Raw genomic sequence first — 21,219 nt, 5'->3', positions numbered from 1 at the left:
CATCTTTATGCCAATACTACATTGTTTTGATGTACCTTTCTAGAAAGTTTAATCAGGAAGTATGAGTCCTCCCACCTTGTTCATTCTCTTGGTTATTTGGGGTCCTTGTATTCCATATGAATTTGATATCTGCTTTTACATTTCTGCAGAAGAGGCTTTTGGAATTTTGATAGAGATTGCATGGAATCTGTAGATTGTTCTGGGTATCATTGCCATCCTAACAGTATTAGATGTTCCAATCTTAATGATCATGAGATGGGTTGTCTTTCATTTCTCTCATTCTATTCGTTTTGCATTTAGAATTCTCTATCAATTAAGTATATGTGTTTAATAGTCTTAGATCGTCTACATCCTTATGTAATTTTTGTCCAGACAATAAATGATAGTAGTTTTGTCTGTTTCTCTCTAAATTCTGTCAGCTTTTTATAGAATTTGAACCTATATTAAGTAATTTATATTTATTGTATCTTCCTGATAGATTGACTCATATCATTAGAAAATGTTTTTCTCTGTCTCTAGTACTATTTCTTTTCTTGAAATCTATTTTATGACCCTTTTTTCTCTTTCGTTTTTTTGGCCATGTGTGCAGTGGCTTAACGTAGGATCTCTGTTCCTGACCAGGGATTGAACCCCGGCTGCAGCAGTAAAAGTGCTGAGTCTTAACCGGTAGACCACCAGGGAACTCCTTTCTCTGACTTTAATCTAGTAGCTTCAGCATTCTTTTGATGAGCACTTAAATGATATGTCTTTTTTCCATCCTCTTATTTGCAGTCTTCATATTTAAAGTGGATCTTTCACGTATAGTGTATAGTTGTTGGGCATTTTATCTCATCTGATTGAAGTATCTAGGCCTTGTATTTATTTATTTATTTTTTTAATGGCCACACTTGAGGCAATCCTGGGCCAGGAATTGAATCTGAGCCACAGCTGCGGCAACGCCAGATCCTTTAACCCAATGCACTGGGCTGGGATCTAACCCTCATTTCTGCAGTGACCCAAACCTCTGCAGCCAGGTTCTTAACCCAATATATCAGTTGACTTGGTCGGATATAAGAATGCCACATTGCTATTTGTTTTCCATTTGTCCTGTCTATATTTTATTCCTGTCTTCTTCCTTTCCTTCCTTTTATATTTATTTGAATCCTTTTAGGGTTCTATTTTATTTTTTCTCTTTCCTTTTTGTCTACAGTACTTTGTTTTGTTTTGTTTTGTTTTGTTGTTGTTGCTTTTGTCTTTTCTAGGGCCGCTCCCACAGCATATGGAGGTTCCCGGGCTGGAGGTCCAATCAGAGCTGTAGTCGCCGGCCTGTGCCACAGGCATAGCAACATCAGATCCGAGCCACGTCTGTGACCCACACCACAGCTCACAGCAATGCTAGATCCATAACCCACTGAGCAAGGCCAGGGATCGAACCTGCAGCCTCATGGTTCCTAGTCGGATTTGTTTCCCCTGCGCCACGACGGGAACTCCCTCTACAGTGTTTTGAATCTTGTGCTTATTTGGTTTCTTTGAGACTGTGGAAGGTAACCTTGGCTTACCACAGTCTACTTTGAGTTCATATAAAACTGCAAGTAGGATATACTAGTTATGTTAATAGTATAATTCCATTTACCTTCTCTCCATTTTTTGTGCTATTGTTATATATATTGCATGTATATGCATTGTAAACAAAGATAATGTATATACGTTGTAAACAAAGTGTATAATTTTTGCCTTTATCGTATCTTTTTTAATTAGAAAAACAAGAATGTATTATTTATACTCATACATACTGGAAAGTATAATAATGGATAAGGTCTTAAATCAGGATATATCTCTTGCTTGTTGATACCTCCAGGAAAAATAAAGGGAATCACATGTGTATTGTGTCTAATGTTTCAAAAACAGAATATTACAGGAAATTTAGGAGATCCTTAGCTTATCACTGATCCAGGAATTCTGTCTTGGCTGGTTTCTAGATGAAATGGTCACTCTTTAAAAATCTCCACAGATCTCTCTCTCTCTTTTTTCTTTTTTTAAATAACATGATCAGAAGAGCAGAACCTAATAAAGTTAACTTCTCTATCACTGGATTTATTCTTCCTCATAAACTAGATCAGATTAGTTTCAGAGAAATTCGCAGCTGATACAAATAGCTCTGGATGGAAAACTAAATCAAGCTAGTCTTACTGGCTTTTTTTTTTTTTTTTCAGTTTTATTAAAGCATAATTGACAAAATTTGTATTGGCATTTTAGTTTGTATTAGAAATATGAGAAAGCTGGGGGGAAAATGTAATTGTAATGTATACATGTAAGGATAACCTGACCCCCTTGCTGTACAGTGGGAAAATAAAAAAAAAAAAAAAGAAAAAGAAATATGAGAAAGTTTTAAATGGAATCAGTGCAAGTGTACATTAGTGTAGAAATGGATAAACTGGTTTATATGACAGTTGCTAGTGGTACTGTTTCAACCAAAATGAGTCTCAAAAACAATATTAATTGCAAAATAAGTTGCATGAAGTTATATAGAATAAAGCACCATAAATGTAAACTTCTAAAATGCTCAACAATTCTGTAGCAGTTACAGATAACAGTTATACACACACACTAGAAGTTCAAAAACATTTATGGGAATGGTATGTACCAACTGTAAGATAATAGTTTTTTTATGGAGTATAATAGAGCAAAGGAATGTCAGAGTGAGCCATTAGCTATTTCAGTAGTATTTGGTTTTGTAAAAAGAAAAATCTGAAACAAATTTGACTAAAAATTAGAAATATGCTAAATCTGATCAGTAGGCAAATTGGTGGTGTCTTTTATTATGTATACTGTATGTTTGAAGATTTTTAATTTTTTTCAGGTAAATTTAAAGCTAAGAAAATCGGTTTTCAGATGATTAGTATTGGAGAGCATTATTACTCATTACACTCTGATATTCCTGGCAGAAAAAAAATTTTATCACAAGTAAAACTGATTTTTTTTTTTCTTCAATACTTATCCTAGATGCCAGCCTGTTACTGTGCTCCAGGCCACTACCACTCCAGTCAACCTCAGTATCGCCCAGTCCCTTCTGTCCATTACAATTCACATCTAAACCAACCACTGCCACAGCCTGCACAGCAGACAGGTGAGTAGTATTTATGAATATAGGAATTTTTTGGGTATTGCTGTTTTTCATCCTGCCTTCTTTCAGTCTTACTATTAAGATAGTGCCACACTTAGTCTGTCATCTCAGATAGGTGCATGCATATGCATATGCAAACCAGTGAGATTAAAAGAGTGGGCAGGTCTTAGCACCTGTCAGGAAATACCACACTGTCAGGTTTATATGCTACCAGGTGAGCAGCTTCCTGGTGGTCACTGCCCTTGCAGTTGAAGCCTTCTCTTCTGCCTACGATTCACCTGTGGTAAACTTGAAAGAGAGGCAAAGCATGTTGTCTGCTGAACAGCTAACCAAAAGTAAGGACCAAAGTGACCCAACTTTGGTTGAGAACTCTAGCTTAGTGAAGATATTCTGATGTCTTAGTCTCTGCAAGAATGCCTTGAAAGGAATGATGTTCTTATACATCTCTTTTGTGTTTTGTTTTTCAATTTGCTGGTTGTATAGTGAAAGGTATTTTTAAACCAAATGCAGTCTAATCCTAGGCATATCAGATAATATTAAAAATGAAAAGACTGTTTTTCTTTTGCCCCATTCAAAAATTTTTAAGCATTTCATGAAAACAACTGTGATCCCAGTATCAAAAGCATTCTTACTAATTTAACTGAACTAATTTCTCTCTATGCTTCCCACCTAGATGTGTACTTCTGCCCCAGATGTTTAATAAGGTATTCTTTTCAGCCTTTTATAACTCTAGGTGTTGAAGTAGAATTTTTATTGGTTTCTTTGAAGCCTTTTTGGCTGCTTGTCATCATTTGAAGGTGCTCAGATTGTGTCAGTGTCATATAACCCCTCCACCTCTCCTTAGGCAGTTTTTTGCTCTTGATGTTGTATGGAACTCAAGGGATCTGCAATTTCAGGAGAAAGACATCTGCACTGGGCAGTGTGATGAGAGTGCTCTTGACTCTCCTTACTTGTGTGGTCTTCATGATCATTGTGACTCATCAGCTTCCTTTACCAGGCATGGCCTTTACTTCTCACTCCTACAGGGAAACTTCCAGTTCCTCAATCTGTTGCTCTTAGGAAATGTCTTATACTCAGTATGTAGTTTTTTTCCCTTTATCATGTTACTGGCCCTGTATTGTGTGTATGACAAAAACATTCTTCCAAAGGATGTTGAGTACAATACATTGATCATTTTGGCCAAGTTAGAATTTGGCTTCTGTCTCAAATATGACTATCTTTAGTTTCAGGTTTCCTGAAGTTTTGTAAAACATTCCATTTCAAGTAATGTAAAATAGTATATGCTCTAATTTTGAAGGGCATCAAAAGCTGTCCTTTATACCTGGGAACACTGGTCATGACACTGCTGACTAAATTTAAATACATTGTCATTTTATTCTAATAGAAATTATTTCCTGGGAGTTCCTGTTGTGGCACAGCGGAAATGAATCCGACACTAGTCGGATGAGAGTTCCATCCCTGGCCTTGCTCAGTGGGTTAAGGATCCTGTGTTGCCGTGAGCTGTGGTATAGGTTGCAGACACAGCCTGGATCCTTCATGGCTGTGGCGTACCCTGGTGGCTGTAGATCCGATTAGACCCCTAGCCTGGGAATTCCATATGCCACAGGTGCAGCCCTAAAAAAAGAAAAAAAGAAAGAAAAAAAAATTATTTCCTGAATTTTCCTGGGCCTCTGTGACTAACTTTTCATGTCATAATTGTCATGATTTTTTTTCTTCCAAAAATACAGTTCAGATTACAGCAAATGTTATGGTGATCAAAAGAGAAGTTTACCTTAACTCTCCCCATACAAATACCTTGTATGTGACTAACTTATTAGTACACCCTATTAATGAGGCAAACAAAGAACCTTTGTTCTGTATTTGTGTGAGATTCTTGATTATTTTTCATGGCAGAATTTTTATTCCTCTCCATTGGCACACTGCCTCCAAAGTTAAAACTTAATCACAGATCAGGTCAGTGTGCTCATATAACTACCTTTCTGCAAAAATACCCCCACTTAATGGAAAAACAACTGAAAATGCCACTCCTAATTTAGGGCCGAAATATCTGCATGACAGATGGCATGTGTTTATCATCAGTGATGTTTTTTAATGGGGTTTTTCCTATTGCTAATTATGGTGAGAAAGAAGGAAACAGTAAGTTAGAGTGCATCTGGACAGTACAGGCACAGAAAAGTGCGTGTGTCTGAAAGGCTTTCGACATTGTATTTGACTTGTAAGAGTCAAGTCGTAATATAACACTCATAACTAGAGTTGGTTCCTCCGTTTATTTTATGTAGTAGCCTCTCAACTCAAACATAAGTTTCATTTTGTCATTCAGTTTGAAAAGTAAGAGATAAATTCTCAAAGCACCCTTCTGAAAGGGAAAGAAATGTTGTTACGCTAATACATACAAGAGAAAATTTCCCTTTAAAGAAAAGTTCATAGTGGTGCTAGTACCAAATATTGTGTTGGTAATTATATTGAACCTTTTTATAGAATTAGTAGGAGTTGGATGATCATATAATCCAAGGGCTTTTTTGTTGTTAGCTAATGGTTATTTTTTTATGTCCAAAGCTTACAGAAAAATGTGCGTTTATGTTTGTGTGTCTCCTAATAGAAAAATGATATGCACTGGGAAATGGACAAGGCAGCTTTTTGTTTCTGATTTTCTTTATAGATTTATAGCAATTTGTTTCTCAGTAATTTACCTTTTTGTATGTAAACATCATCCTTTCTCAGTTTCTTGTTTTTAATTCTTCGCTTTAACATTTCTCTGCATTCCACCATCCCCATCTGATTAAAATTAGAAATAATTTGGTATATCCCTTACATTTTTTTCGTGTCAAGTAACATTTAGTCAAGAAGCATATTGTTTTCTTTCATTACTTAACAGGGCGAAACTATTCAACCAAAGAATGAAAACCCTGATAGATTTGGAACATTTTTGTTCACCGAGGCACAAATCAATAATTTTTAAATGTTTTTATATGAATTTAAAGAAATTTTTCCCTAAATTAACAAACCCGATCCTAGACCAGGTAGGGTATGAGCAATAGAAATATAGGGTTTTATGTTATCTTCCCTTTGGAGAGCAGGAAGGAGGTTGGGGAAACCTCTCAAGCATAAAATGCCTCTGGTCTTTCATCCATGTATGAGCCAGAGGACTGCAGTAGTTATTGATCTCCTAGACAATAAACCCTTATGTTATGGGAACTGAACTGAGATCAGTACTATCATTCCTGCTGGGAATGAATGTACACATCTTTTGTTTTGAATGTGAAAACTACCTGGCTAATTAAAACAAGGTTGAATCAGCTCCTGTCAATGGAAGCAGAAGAAATTCTGGCTACATAAGATTTTTCAGATGATGTGTTATATAACACAAAAGAAAACAAAATAGGAGTCAAATCCTGACAGCCCTTATTAGTATTTAACTGGTATTAGGTGTATCACCTAAAGCCTCTGGGTTTCAGTTTACTCACTTGCAAAGTAAAGGAGTTTACTGTGTTGTCTGTTGAAGCCTCTGTGTGCTCTAAAATTCCTGTGTCTCTCATGTGAGTCATTTCTAGTTTAGGAAGGTGGAATATTGGAGAACTGGTTTGTAGTAACTTAGTGACTTACTATCAATAACTGGAGCCATATAAGCAGTGATTTTAAAAGATCTGGTTACTTTCCAGTTATGGTAATTTTGCAATTAATAAGGATTTATTATCTTAACCCTTTTTCATAAAATTTGCAGCCTGAATACTCTAAAGTACACTACATATAAGGAGCTTGGTATGCTATAAAGAAACCTTTCCCACAGGTAGTAATTATAGCAGAGATTTTAGGTTTATAAGGCCTTGGCTGTTTTCTTTTAGCTGCTTTCATTCTTACGACTTTTGAAAAGTTTGCAGCTTCACCATATGTGTTTAATCTTTTGCAATAATTGGCCTTGTTCCTGAGCTGTTGGATTCGGGGCCGTAGCACTGTCTGAGAGGTTTACATTTCTCACAGTGAACCGGTCTCTTTTTCAGCTGCTTCCTGGCTTCTTTTTACTCAGGTTTCCACTGCCTTTTTTTTTTTTTTTATGCTGTATTAAAATATTAACATTTGCTTATATTTTCCATTAATTGTAATGCCTATTAATCATGCATCATACTCAGAAATAAGCATTTGAATTTAAATGACAACCTTGGCTTAATATAATTTATCTTTTAAAAATTCATGAAATCTGTTGCTTTAATTTCTTTTTCCAAAGCAGATTTGAATAGCAGATTCAGTTTGGTTTGGAGCTTTTCTTAAAAGTTTAATGTCTTAAGCATGCCAAACTCATTAGCAAAAGTCAAATACATCTCTTTCACTATTGCTAAATAACTTTGTAGAAATATTATGCATGCTGTTAAATGGGGCTAAGACACCTTAAAAACATTTGAAGCTATCTGAGCTCCAACCAGGGATATAATTTAATTTCTTTTCCAACTGGAATATTATATGTATGTGGGAAGCAAAATGACTCAGTAAAACTAAATATCATTTTAGTTGTGCAACCAGCTGTTATTTTAAAGATTATCAATGCATTATACCTTCAGTCTTAGCTTTCCAAATAATCAGAACCATGAGGTTCCAAACAGATTAAGCTTTATTAGCAGTAGACTGTGGTAGGCTCCTGATGAACCACAATCACAGGAGAAACATTTTAGGTTAAACAGTCTGTAAGGTGTGCAGAATACTGGCAGCATTGCAAGGCACACATTTAAAAGTAACCAGGATGTAAAAAGGCGAGTAAGGAAGAAAGGACCCTGTTGGATAAGTAGAGGAGAGGTGGTATTGATAAGGGATTTAGTTATGTCAAATCCAGACTCTAAGTACAAAGTCAGTTTCTTTACTGACCACTTTTGACTTGAGTAATGGCAATGTTGTATTCATATTACTAGGTGGTGGCCCTGACTATCCTTGTTTTTTCATTGATTCTGTAAACGTTTTTTAGTATTATAAGACCACCACAGACTCAAACACTGTATATTACCTACAAATCCACCTATTTCCCTTTTCCCTTCTCCATTAACCTGCCGCCACTGAAATCTGGAGCCAAATGTATCGGTAAGTACCCATAGATTTCCTTGAGTTTTATACACTCATGCATAGGACTGTCATTTAAATACCTGTGAGCTATAATTCCTGTATGGCTGTTTTTATTAGGTCTTTGTATTTATGTTTATTTCAGACACAGAAGTAGGACAGCAGAGGGTTATAGAGGAGAAAAAATAGTGAAGGTGTACTGGCAGATGTCTGTTATAAAGTCACTTAACAGGCTATTCTTAGTTGAACTTGGCTGCTCACTAAAATAGTATCACAGACATAAGACAAACTAGATTACAAACTTTGATGATCTGGAAGCAATTCTTATAAACTATCTTGTTGATCTAGTTACAATTACACTTAGAGTTGGCAAAATGGCTCATTCAAAAAAAAAAAAAAATCTGGAGTTCCCGTCATGGCGCAGTAGAAATGAATCCACCTAGGAACCATGAGGTTGTGAGTTCAATCCCTGGCCTCGCTCAGTGGATTGAGGTTCTGGCATTGCCATGAGCTGTGGTGTAGATCACAGTCTGGCTCGGATCTGGCGTTGCTGTGGTTGTGGCTGTGGCCAGCAGCTGTAACTCCAATTAGACCCCTACCCTGGAAACCCCTAGCCTCCACGTGCCGTGGGTGTGGCCCTAAAAAGCAAAAAAAAAAAAAAAAAAGAAAAAGAAAAATAGAACAAAAAAAAACCTACCCTGACAACGCTTATGCTATACACATGCAGTTTTGAAAAAAATTAACATTACAGTTAAATGAAATAACCTTTAGATTGATTGCTATTCTGAGTAAGCAGTTCTTCAGTCCCTTTCCTATTATCTTTCTGATTGTGTCTCATCTGTATTATTAAGAATGCTTTCCTTTAACACAAATGCTAGTTCAGATCACCTATATAAAATAAAACTAGCCTGTTAAAGCAGTACTTTTCTGCTGAGCATTGTATTTCCTCCTTGCTCTCTTCTCTGTTAAAGGGAAAGAGAGTTAAAAATAGAATATTCTTTGGAGCCCTCGAGGGAAGTGCCTGAGCCATCAATTTATATTGTCCTAGTTCTCTCAGCTTGCAGAATTGATTGTGGTTTCCTCTTGAAAGTGCTGGAAGAAATGGGATAATAATGCAACACTGCAACCCCTTAACATAAGAGAATGTCCGTGTTAAATAACACCTATGTTGAGATCTGGATGTTTATTCTGTTGTTTGGTTTCACTTACATAGGCAATGCTTGCTTTACAAAATAGAAGCTTTCTCAATACACAAATTTCTGTAAAAGATACTCTGTTTTCTTCTTATATCAGGTTAAATCCAGATGTATCTCAAGGTGGATTTTTTTTTAATTCTGATATAATGGAACAAAGTTTATTGAATGAAGAGTAATGTAGGTAATAGCCAAGTTGGGATGCATTGAGGAACAGAATACTAGAAATACTCTTACATCTTTTTTTTTTTTTTGTCTTTTTGTCTTTTTGCCTTTTCTAGGGCCGCTCCCACGGCATATGGAGGTTCCTAGGCTAGGGGTCTAATTGGAGCTGTAGCCCCTGGCCTATGCCACAGCCAAAGCAACACCAGATCCGAGCCACATCTGCAACCTACACCACAGCTCACGGCAACGTCAGATCCTTAACCCACTGATCGAGGCCAGGGATTGAACCCACAACCTCATGGTTCCTAGTCGGATTCATTAACCACTGAGCCATGACGAGAACTCCTCTTCTAGCATTTTTTTAAACACAGTGGTAATTTTAATTCTCTAGGAATCTGTTTTACCCTTCCTAATATTCAACCTTCTCCCTCTTTTCCAGATCACTGGATTTTTTTTCTCATACTTGGCAGTCTTCAAACAATACTTTTGATACTGTCAGAACTATGTCTCTCCCCTTCCTTCGTCTGAATAATTAGATAATGAACCTGAATCACTGTGCCACTTCTCTAATAAGTGCTACTTTGTAACAGTTGATGCTCTGCAGCCTGAATGTTTAAACACTGGTTTAAAGCAACTTGGAAACTTCTTTAAAATGTAAATTCTATGGAGTTCCCATTGTGCTTAGCGGTAATGAACCCAGCTACTATCCATGAGGATGCAGATTTGATCCCAGGCCTCACTCCGTGGATTAAGGATCTGGGGTTGCCGTGAGCTGTGGTGTAGGTCGCAGATGCAGCTCAGATTCCACATTGCTGTGGCTGTGGCTTCATCCAGCAGCTGCAGCTCTGATTAGACCCCTAACGTGGGAACTTTCATATGCCACAGGTGTGGTGCCCTCCCTGCACCACCCCCTCCCGCCCTGAAAAAAAAAAAGCAGGATGTAAATTGCAAGTGTGTGTAAAGTGAGGCAGCATCTGTCTTTTATTTTATACTGCTAATTATTATTTTTCTCTTGCATAAACATTAGTAAGGTTCTTGTTTAATTGGATTGGTAGGATGATGTTTTACATTTCTTCCCTTTTTTTAGTGCTTTTCAACTGAATATTTCTAGTTATACGATTATAGTAACTTTAACCAACAGTTCCTATGGTCATTCAAAAAAGTCTAGTAGGAGTTCCCGTCGTGGCGCAGTGGTTAACGAATCCGACTAGGAATCATGAGGTTGCGGGTTCGGTCCCTGCCCTTGCTCAGTGGGTTAACGATCCGGCGTTGCCGTGAGCTGTGTTGTAGGTTGCAGACGCGGCTCGGATCCCGCGTTGCTGTGGCTCTGGCGTAGGCCGGTGGCTACAGCTCAGATTCAACCCCTAGCCTGGGAACCTCCATATGCCGCGGGAGCGGCCCAAGAAATAGCAACAACAACAACAAAAGACAAAAAAAAAAAAAAGGCTAGTAATCTTTTTGCAGCATTTAATATCATGTTCTTCAGAGAGTATACTCCAGAATTACTTACTTTTTAATCAGTTACTGGGCTATTATTGTTTGTTTCTTAGGATTATTTGAATGAATGATCAAACACCTTATCATGACCTATGGAAAAACAGTTTGACTACCTGTCCTAATGCCAGTAGAATTTCCTTCCTGGGTACCAGTTACACAGTGTATCAGATTTTAAATGATGCTTTTTGGAGTTCCTGTTGTGGTTCAGTGAGTTAACAACTCGACTACTATCCATGAGGATGCGGGTTCAATCCCTGGCCTCTCTCAGTGGGTTAGGGATCAGGCATTGCTGCAAGCTGCCACGTAGGTCATAGAGGTGGCTTGGATCCCCCATTGCTGCACCTGTAGTGTAGCCTGCAGCTGCAGCTCCAGTTTGACCCCTAGCCTGGGAACTGTATTTGCTGCAGATAAGGCCCTAAAAAAAAAAAAAAAAGATGGTTTTGTTTTGTTTTGTTTTGTTTTTAAATGTGACAGGAGTTCCTGTCATGGCTGAGCAGAAACAAACCTGACTAGCTTCCATGAGGACACAGGTTCGATCCCTGGCTTCACGCAGTGGGCTAAGGATCTGGTCTTGGCTGAGCTGTGGTGTAGGTCGCAGATGTGGCTCAGAGCTGGCATTGCTACGGCTGTGGTGTAGGCCGGCAGCTGCAGCTCTAATTTGACCCTTAGCCTAGGAACCTCCATATGCTGTGGATACAGCCCTAAAACGACAAAAAATAAATAAATAAAAATAAAATTTTAAAACAAATTGTGACAGCCTTAGAAAGATTCCTCAAGCCCTGACAGCTTCCTGATTGCTGTGGTTCAAACCTAGTGGATTTTCCTGCCTTGAATGTAAAAATGAATGTAAACCTTATTCAGTTTATAGAAAAGAGCCATTACTTCACAAGAACTTCATGACTTCACCCATGCCCTCTTATACACATGATGTCCAGGTTAAAGCTGGCATTGCTCCACTGGGTAATCTCTTCATTCTTGGCAAAGCAACTCAACTTTGTGGAGAAGAGAGACAAATTTATGAAAATTCTACCAGAGAAATCTTCTAATACTTATCTTGAATATGGCAGTAGAGTATACATTTTGAGCAAAGGCAGCCCTTGAGGCGAAATAGCAAAGCTAAAACCCAAAGAGGAACATTGGAGATTGACATGGAAATGCTCAGGCTGAGAGATACAGACCAGAGGATGTGGAATCTGAAATATGTCACTGTTTGAGCCGCCTCTTCCCTTTCCCAGCTGTTTCATATACTTGTGAAATCAAATTACAGTAAGGCTGTAAAGTATAACTTTGAAATCCCGAGGTTACAAACCATGCATCTTGAGAGTATCAGGCAGAGCAAGTGAAGGAGAGAGCCTCCCATGGAGAGGACCTTGTGGGCTAGGTGAATAAAGGCATGGTCTTTGCTTTCAGCCCTGAAGTGCCTATAGCTACAATCTGGACTGACTGCTAAGCAGCCTTTCACTCTCATTCCTGTTTTGAGTAACAACATTTAATACTCAATCTTCAAATGAAAAAAAAGCTTTCCTGGTTGATTGACTATTTACAGTAATTCTTTGTTTTCCTACACATAAATTTCTCTCAAGACTTAGTATGTTAAACCACGGAAAAAATCTTCATCAGCCAAAATTTTCAGAAAATGGAAGGAGGTCAGCTGTTTAGTGTTCTGCTTATTTGAATAGGATTACCTTAGTACTCTTTCTACTTTGGTATCTGAACCTGAGAAAAGTAAAGTTTAGAATCAGACTGCTATGTGCAGATCCCAGCTCCAACACTTGACAGCTGGTAACCTTGGACAAAGTATAAACCTCTCTGTGCTTTTGTTTCTTCATCTGAAAAAATGTGGATAATAAGATTTCATAAGATTGTGAGCACTTAACGGGTTAATATATGAAAGTGCTTAGAAGTGCCAAAAAACTAATAAATATCATGCACATCTTAGCTGCTAATATTGCCTTGTTGAACCATCAGAGAAGTGTTAATTATGTGGTATTCTAAGTGAAAATGCATTGAGATTTGGGCTAAATTTGTGTTTGGACTGAATTCCAAAGTGGACATCAGAAACTGACTTAACTTTTTCTTTGATATTTAGTCTTTTTGTTAGTTTCTCTACACATACCTTCTTCCTAGAAGTTCCAAGTTTAGATCAGTTGAGTTTTTCCTCATCTTTAGATTGTTAACTTGAGGTCTAAATATGTTCCAAGAAAATTTACTTTAAAAAAAAAGGGGGGGGGGGAGTTCCCTTTGTGACTCAGTGGTTAACGAATCCGACTAGGCACCATGAGGTTGCAGGTTCAATCCCTGGCCTTGCTCAGTCGGTTAAGGATCCAGGCGTTGCCGTGAGCTGTGGTGTAGGTTGCAGACATGGCTCTGGCATAGGCCCGTGGCTATAGCTCTGATTCGACCCCTAGCCTGGGAACCTCCATATGCCGTGGGAGCAGCCCAAGAAATGGCAAGAAGACAAAGAGAAAATTTACTTAAATATTTCCTTCCCATAGCTTTGTAAAATCCCTGTTAATTAGCTGTAGAAACATTGCATAGAAAAAGGTTTGAAACAGTATGTGTCATGTGGTCCCAGTTCTATAAATAATATGTCGGTATGTATGTAGAAAAAATAAGGCAGCCATATATGCAACTAATTGTATATATTATAGCATATATATAATCACCTATAAGTGATCGTTTTACAAAAATGGTAATGTGGAAATTGGCTTTTCCCTTTTTTTGTTTCAGATTTTCTTAGGTGAAAACCTATTTTATAATCAAGCTTTTTTCAAAGGTTATTTTGTAGGGGGGCAAATATATTTTTAATACCCTTTTTTTCTCCAGAAATGTTCAAATAAAACCTTCATTTCACCCTTTACATGTTAGACGTAAAACAGTCCTGCTCTTAAGAAGTGAACACTAATTACATGAAATCTGTGGTTCAGCTGCTGTGCATTTTTTTAAGGAGAGTTTTAATGACTGATGCATGAATTCCAGATTGAGGTGATTTGTATTCATGGGATTGTTTCATTTTATTGAAAAGGCAGGAGTTCCCGTCATGGCTCAGTGGTTAACGAATCCGACTAGGAACCATGAAGCTGTGGGTTCAATCCCTGGCCTCTCTCAGTGGGTTAAGGATCTGGTGTTGCTATGAGCTGCGGTGTAGGTCACAGACGTGGCTCAGATCCTGAGTTGCTATGGCTGTGGCATTATGCCGGTGGCTACAGCTCCGAATAGACCTCTAGCCTGGAAACTTCCATATGCTGCGCATGCAGCCCTAGAAAAGACAAAAAGACCAAAAGAAAAAAAAAAAGAAAGAAAAGGCAAGTATATTTAACTTTATTATAAACTTGTTACCTTAATTAGAGTTTTTGCTAACCAAAACCATTCACTAAACATGGACAGTGGGAAACTGACCATTCATTCTCAGCTTGTCATCACATGTTAAGGTCCTGATTTTGTGTAGAAGCATATATTATTTTGATTCCATTCTGTTAAGAATGTGTTTTTTTTCCCATTGTTTATTTAGTAATTTTTGTTCTGTTTTTTAGGGCCAAACCCACAGCATACACAGGTTCCCAAGCTAGGGATCAACTTGGAGCTACCGTTGCCGGCCTATGCCACAATAATGTGGGATCTGAGCCACCTCTACAACCTACACCACAGCTCATGGCAACGCCAGATCCTTAACCCACTGAGTGAGGCCAGGGATCAAACTCACAACCTCATGGTTCCTAGACGATTCATTTCCACTGCGCCACAATGGGAACTCCTAGTAATTATCATTACTAAGTGCCCATTTTTTTTTTTTTTGCTCATTTGTATGATAGCTGATATGAATATTTTTGGGTTTCTTTCCTAACAGGTTGGGTGGGGTGTTAAAAGGTTCTAACCCAGGAGTTCTTCTCATGGCTCAGCAGTAACAAACCCAAGTAGTGTCCATGAGGACATGGGTTCAATCTCTGGCCTCTCTCACTGGGTTGAGGATCCCATGTTGCCGTGAGCTGTGGTGGAGGTCACAGACGCAGCTTGGATACCATGTTGCTGTGACTGTGGCATAGGCCAGTGGCTGCAGCTCTGATTAGATCCCTAGCCTGGGACTTCCATATGCTGAGGGTGTGGCCCTATAAAAAGACAAATAAAAATGTTTCCAACCCTACAGGTTAAGGATACCATGTTGTCATTGCAGCATCTTGGTTCACTACTGTGGCTCAGGTTCAGTCCCTGGCCAAAGAACTTCCACATGCCATGGGCATAGCCAAAAAAATTTCCCGGAGTTCCCGTTGTGGCTCAGTGGTAACAAACCCAACTAGTATCCATGAAGATGCAGGTTTGATCCCTGGCTTTGCTCAGTAGGTTAAGGATACAGCATTGCTGTGAGCTGTGATGTAGGTTACAGGCACAACTTGGGTCCCTTGTGGCTGTGGCTTTGGCTGTGGCTGTGGTGTAGGTAGGCAGCTCCAGCTCAGATTTGACCCCTAGCCTGGGAACTTCTAAATGCCCTAAGAAGACCAAAAAAAAAATTTCCAACCCTGCTCTTAAAAGGCACATCATTCTCCCTCCCCCCCTTTTTTTTAATACCTGTCTGGTTTTAAGAGATAAGAAATAAGGCAATGAACAAAAGGTTAACAAGAGAGCTTCTCAGGGAAGATGTTTTATTCTAAACTCTGGCATCCTTATTTTTAATAGCTCCACTGTTATTTCAAAACATGTCCTCAGTTTGTTTATGCTACTTTTTTTTTTTTTAATGTCTGCACCCGTGGCATATGGAAGTTCCCAGGCCAGGAACTGAATCCTAGCCACAGCTATGACCTACACTGCAGCTACAGCAACACCAGATCCTTTAACCCACTGCAGTGGGCCAAGGATTGAACCCCAACACCTCCACATCGACCCGAGCTGCTGCAGTCAGATTCTTGGCAGGAATTCCTATTTATGCTACTTATGAATGAAGTAGTAATATTAGTTATTTTTCTATTTTCACTATATTTAAAGTCTGGAACCTCTTAGAAGTTCTCTTTTGAAATTTATTGGTGCAAATTTCATGATGTAGCCTCCCAGTGTCCCAGTATTAGCCACTATGTCATGGAATCTGTAGCTATTTATTGGAAACCTTTCTGTGTCAATTTTTTTTTTCAAAAAGAAACACCTGCAGTCAGAAGGCAAACAAGGTGGCTCTCCAAATACTGGCAAATTTAGATAAATAAAGGAAATCTTAGAACCACATTTACACGTAAATTGGCCTTTTTCCCCAAAGTTTTCTTTCGAGGTAGGCTGTAACTTTGAATTTTTTTTAATAAAATACAAAAATAATGTGGAAAGTATTTGAAGTTTCTTAGAGGGATGTGACTATTTAACTCAAGGTATTTAAGTCAGATTATGTTAGAGTAAGTTCTGCTAGGTGTCTGAATTTTTCCTTTAATTTTAGTTGACTGTAATTCTATCAAGTCCATTATAAGAAGTTACTTTCCCAGTCTGTAACTTTGAGCCCAAATTCTGATGCTGCAGTAGATTTATGTGTGGATATGTGGGTGCTCAGAGATGGTATAGAGTATGAATTTGAAATACCTGCCATTTGAAAACTAAAAATAGTGTTGGATGTTAATTATTAGACTAAGGAGCAATAAGTTTCTTTGTCTACAAATTTGAGTATTATAGGAATTTCAAAGGGAGAAATGTTTAGGAAATAGCATATTGTCAATCACTATATTAATATAAGGACTATAATATACATTTCTTTGTAAATCTAGATTGGTAAGAAGTTATTTGAAACATGACAACACTTTTGCTATATAAGTAGAATCATTTTATAAAACCCTTCACTATTAAGGATTCACTATAACTAGATTTTTACCTGATTTTTACTTTGTCTTTAATATGTTGCTAAGTTATATATTTTGTATTCATTTCCGTAGAGAAGGTTGATGCTAGAATTTATTCATTTATTGAGTCATTGAGGCTTCCAGGCAACTACAGTGACACTCTTGTCTGCAATCAATACCTGATATGGGATCTTTGCCATTCCTGTTGCTTTAGGGATTAATAAAGATGGAAATGAAAACTAATATTTATAAGATAGCAAAATAGATTTACGGTGTTATCAGAGAATTCATCTCACTGGCCTTTAGTTGTGGAAATTTGTATAGGCAGTGCCATAGTTTATGTATGTAGAAACAGTTTAGATACCCCAAAGCTGAAGTTACTTAATTTATTTTTACCTTTTTTTACTTAAAAAAAGGATTTTGTTTTAGTTTGTAGAAATTTATATGTCTTGAGCAAATTGGTTTACCTGAAAGAATCCTTCTAGAATCAGGAGACACATATAGTTCATACTCACTACTCTTAAACCATATCATTTGAATTCTTCATTAAATAACTAATAAATTCACTCAGTAAAAGCATATTTATACTCAACTTACCACTTAAATAACCAACAGTACCTTCAGTTTAGGAAGAACTGTCCCTTAAGAGTTTGATTTGTGAGCTTCAAGCAGATTGCTTAATCTCTCTTAAGGAATGATTTCTATGTTAAGTGATCTTAATAATATAGTAAGTAAATAATCTTAAAAATTACTAAATAACTCTATTTTCTTGTGCTATAACATACTGATTTGAATCTTAGTGTGATTTTTCAAACATACAGCCATTCCATAAAAGTCATGGTGTCGTTCCCCGCCCATCCACCCCCACCCCCCATTATTTTTGGTCTCCAAAGGACCAGTTCTGCCACTACCAACTCACAGTACTAATTTTTTAACAAGAGACCCTGAATTTTGCTTTTGTTCTGGGCCCCACAAATTCATGTAGCTAGTCCTGGTCCACAGAAACTATTTGTCATAACAGATTGTAATACACAACACTGAATAGTAAATGTCTGTATGAACCAACTCTTTGGGCCTATAAATTTCCTCAACTGCACAGGAAATCTTTGTACACAAATTTTATTTGAATGTGTTATTTTTGGGGTGTGGGCAATTTAGCTTACTTGGGTTACCTGCATAGTAAACCTTTGAGAGAATAGCTTTCATAATAGAGGGTTTTTGAGATTTGCTGTTTAAACACAATTCTGTCATTTTAGAACACAGTGTACTTGCTTAAAAAAAAGAAACATACTGCTAGTGAAATAAACTAAAAGCAGGATTTAACTCACTGTGCCATTACAGGTTATCAAGTCATGCCCAACCAGCAGCAGAACTACCAAGGACTAGTTGGAGTTCAGCAACCCCAGAGTCAGAGCCTAGTAGGCGGCCAGCCCAGTAGCATTGGAAATCAGATTCAAGGAGTGGTCATCCCCTATCCTTCAGTGCCATCATATCAGGTATGTGGTCAGTCTTACCCACATTGGATAGAGGTGATTTTTGAATAAATTAAGTGTGTAGCTACATTCTTCTCCTTTTAGTATGGGGAAAACACTTAGGTGATAAATAACTTCATAGTCTTAAGAGTTTTATTGGTCATTGAAGCTTTGTTCTGTTCTCATTTTATTGTATTATTCATTTACCTCATTAATTTTTAGGAAAAAACATCTGAACCACATTAATACTGAGAAGTAAACTTTTTCTGGCATTGTTTGTTTCCAACTACATAATATATGGACACATGTCTTAATCTGTTCTTCAGCTCCTTAGAAAGTCTTTTGAGGAGAGAGTGAAATAGAGGGCCATAGGGGTGGAGGTGGGTACATGAAATAGAGTATAGATTATAATTCAGTATTTATAGAATACAGAAGAAAACAATTTCCCGTACTGGGACTGACTTTTTTCCCCAGGTCAATCCCAAAAAGGAATAGTATGTCACGTGTTGAAAATGTCACAGATTTTAATTTATAGTTTTAAAGTGGAAATACCTATTTCTTAACTCAGATTTTTTCAGTATACTGAGGCACATTTTCAGAAATTTGTTTTACCTTCCTTTACCTTTCTGGAATAAAGTGCAAGTGGATTTGTCTTATTCACTCATTATTTCCCGTAACTGAGTCTGATGTTAAGAAATCCAAAGACTTTTCATTTATCGCAACAAGATGAAAACAATCTATTTGGGACAATGAATGTACATGTATTTAATCTAAACACCAGTCAGCAAATTGGTGATAGTATACAGACCAGTAACTGAAGGACTCATGAAACATAGCCATGAACAGATTAGGGATTTCACACAGAAGTCTTCTAGAAAGATACAGACCTTTAACTCTTAAAAAGAAATTATGGGTCTAAATTAGTTAAGAAGACATTCTGAGGATGGGGAAGAATGTGAGCAAAGGAAGTAGCATATTTTGTGTAATCCCAGAAAATTGTAATTAAAATGTGGAATTGTCAAGGACTTTTGAGCACTAAGACTATATCTCTTTCAAAGTCCCTTGATAAATAGAAAGCAACTAAGGAAAAAAGAACTTACATCATGAAACTAGATTTTATATCTTTCTTTTCTTTCACATCCTTCATGCTTGTTACTCCTTATCCTTCTTGCTTAAGACTGGGCACATTAGGCTGCCTATTCCCTACTTCTCTGTAGCTAGACATTAGTGAGAATCCCTGCCAGGCCAGGAGCTCTCCCTTCTCAAGGAATCCTGGTCATGCTGATCTAGTGTGTCAGGCATCTGTTAGATGCTCAGCACTGTGTAAACACAATCTGCTTTGAAATATAAGTTTAAAATAAATTACATCCTTGTTAATGTACTTTTTAAAAACAGAGCAAAGGGAGTTCTCTGGTGGCTCAGCAGGTTAAGAATCCAGCATTATCACTGCTGTGGCTCTGGTTACTGCTATGGCACAGGTTTAATCCTTAGCTCGGGAACTTCCACGTGTCATGGGCTTGGCCAAAAAAAAAAAGGAACTACATACTGGAAATGTTTCAGAACTAAAACAGTTACTATAATTTCTATAACATGGTCTCTACAAGTTATAGATTATTTTCTCATGGTATTTCATGTTATTCTCCCACTTGGGATAAATGGTTATGAGAAGTATTGCTCTGATGAGCAATGAATGACAGCTTTCTTTATACTTACTACCACATTTAGGTAAATAAGCCAGGTTCATCTAAAAAATAAGTCACTTCCACATGCCGCAGTTGTGGCCAAAATAATAAAATAGATTTTTTTTTTTTTTTTTTTTAGGGTCGCACCTGTGGCATATTAAAGTTCCCAGGCTAGGGGTCCACCTGCATCCTCATGTATTCTAGTTGGGCCTGTTACCAATGATCCACAGTGGGAACTTCCATAAAATAAATTTTTTAAAGAAATAAAGAATGAATTAAAAAAATTGAACCAGAAAAGTCATCTCAATAGAGTGTATTCTGCTGAACATGCTCAAGTATTGCTTCCTCTCTTTTGGTACTTCAGTTTTTTTTCTTTACCACTAGTTACAAATTTATTCTGTAGCTTGAGTCATCTAGATTGAGCTGTGTCATTTTCCCTAGATCTGCCTTGCATATATACTTATATACAGCTGTTAATAATACTCTGAAAATGTTACACTGCTTCCATAGACAGAAGGACTGAAATATATTGTGTCATACAGAATTGGATAAATCAAACCAATAACTTTATGTACAATAATCGAGTCAAATTGAAAGTAACTAATACTACTATATATTTTAATATTACTAATATTACTGTATATTTAGAAAGGACTAGTTGCATTTCAGAAATATGTTATATAGGCAAGACTTAGAAGTTAATCATTACTTAAAATCACAGAGCCCAGGTATAGGTAATCATGAAGTGGTTATAGAACTAAGGCTGTGGACCTAGTGGGCATGGACGTACCCTCTTAGATTGTTAGACTTGATGTAATAATATACATAAAGTTCTTAGAACAGAAGCTGAACATGGTAGTTACTCAGTAATGTTAACCTTTATTGTCCTCACTGTCACTACTGTTATTGCTGCTACTGTTGTTGACATCATCATCATCAGAAGCTTTTACATAGGCTTTATTTACCAAAATCAGTATAATGCAACTGTAATGTAGCACATTTGTAGATTATGAAACTATTATGCCTATGTGGTTTCTATTTTAGAAACTATAGAAATTAGAGAATTGAATCCATTGTGTTCATACAGTTTCTGTGTAGATAATGATGAAAACAGAAAATTGAAAGATCCACATCCATCATATGTGCTAGATCTGTAGATGGAGGTAATAGAGAGAATACGCCTCCTGAGGTGGAGGTGGCATCCCATTTTTGCAAATAATGAACTCTAGAGCCTCAGAAGAGTTAAGTCATTTGCCTGTA

General features: G+C 37.3%; 1 protein-coding gene across 18 annotated transcripts in view; it reads left to right on the top strand.

The window, feature by feature from the left end:
• The window catches only part of R3HDM1 (R3H domain containing 1), a 177,557-nt gene that overhangs the window by 127,438 nt on the left and 28,900 nt on the right, over nucleotides 1–21,219 (top strand). For all 18 annotated transcript variants that reach the window (XM_047772054.1, XM_047772046.1, XM_047772039.1 and 15 more), the window contains 2 exons: nucleotides 2,983–3,106; nucleotides 18,147–18,301. In XM_047772054.1, coding sequence (XP_047628010.1) covers nucleotides 2,983–3,106; nucleotides 18,147–18,301 — 279 coding nt within the window. The remainder of the gene's footprint in view (nucleotides 1–2,982; nucleotides 3,107–18,146; nucleotides 18,302–21,219) is intronic.

The sequence above is a fragment of the Phacochoerus africanus genome, chromosome 3, assembly GCF_016906955.1.
Source record: "Phacochoerus africanus isolate WHEZ1 chromosome 3, ROS_Pafr_v1, whole genome shotgun sequence".
Classification (NCBI taxonomy): Eukaryota; Metazoa; Chordata; class Mammalia; order Artiodactyla; family Suidae; genus Phacochoerus; species Phacochoerus africanus.
Note: the sequence above shows the minus strand (reverse complement) of the source record. Positions and strands in the feature narration are given on the sequence as shown.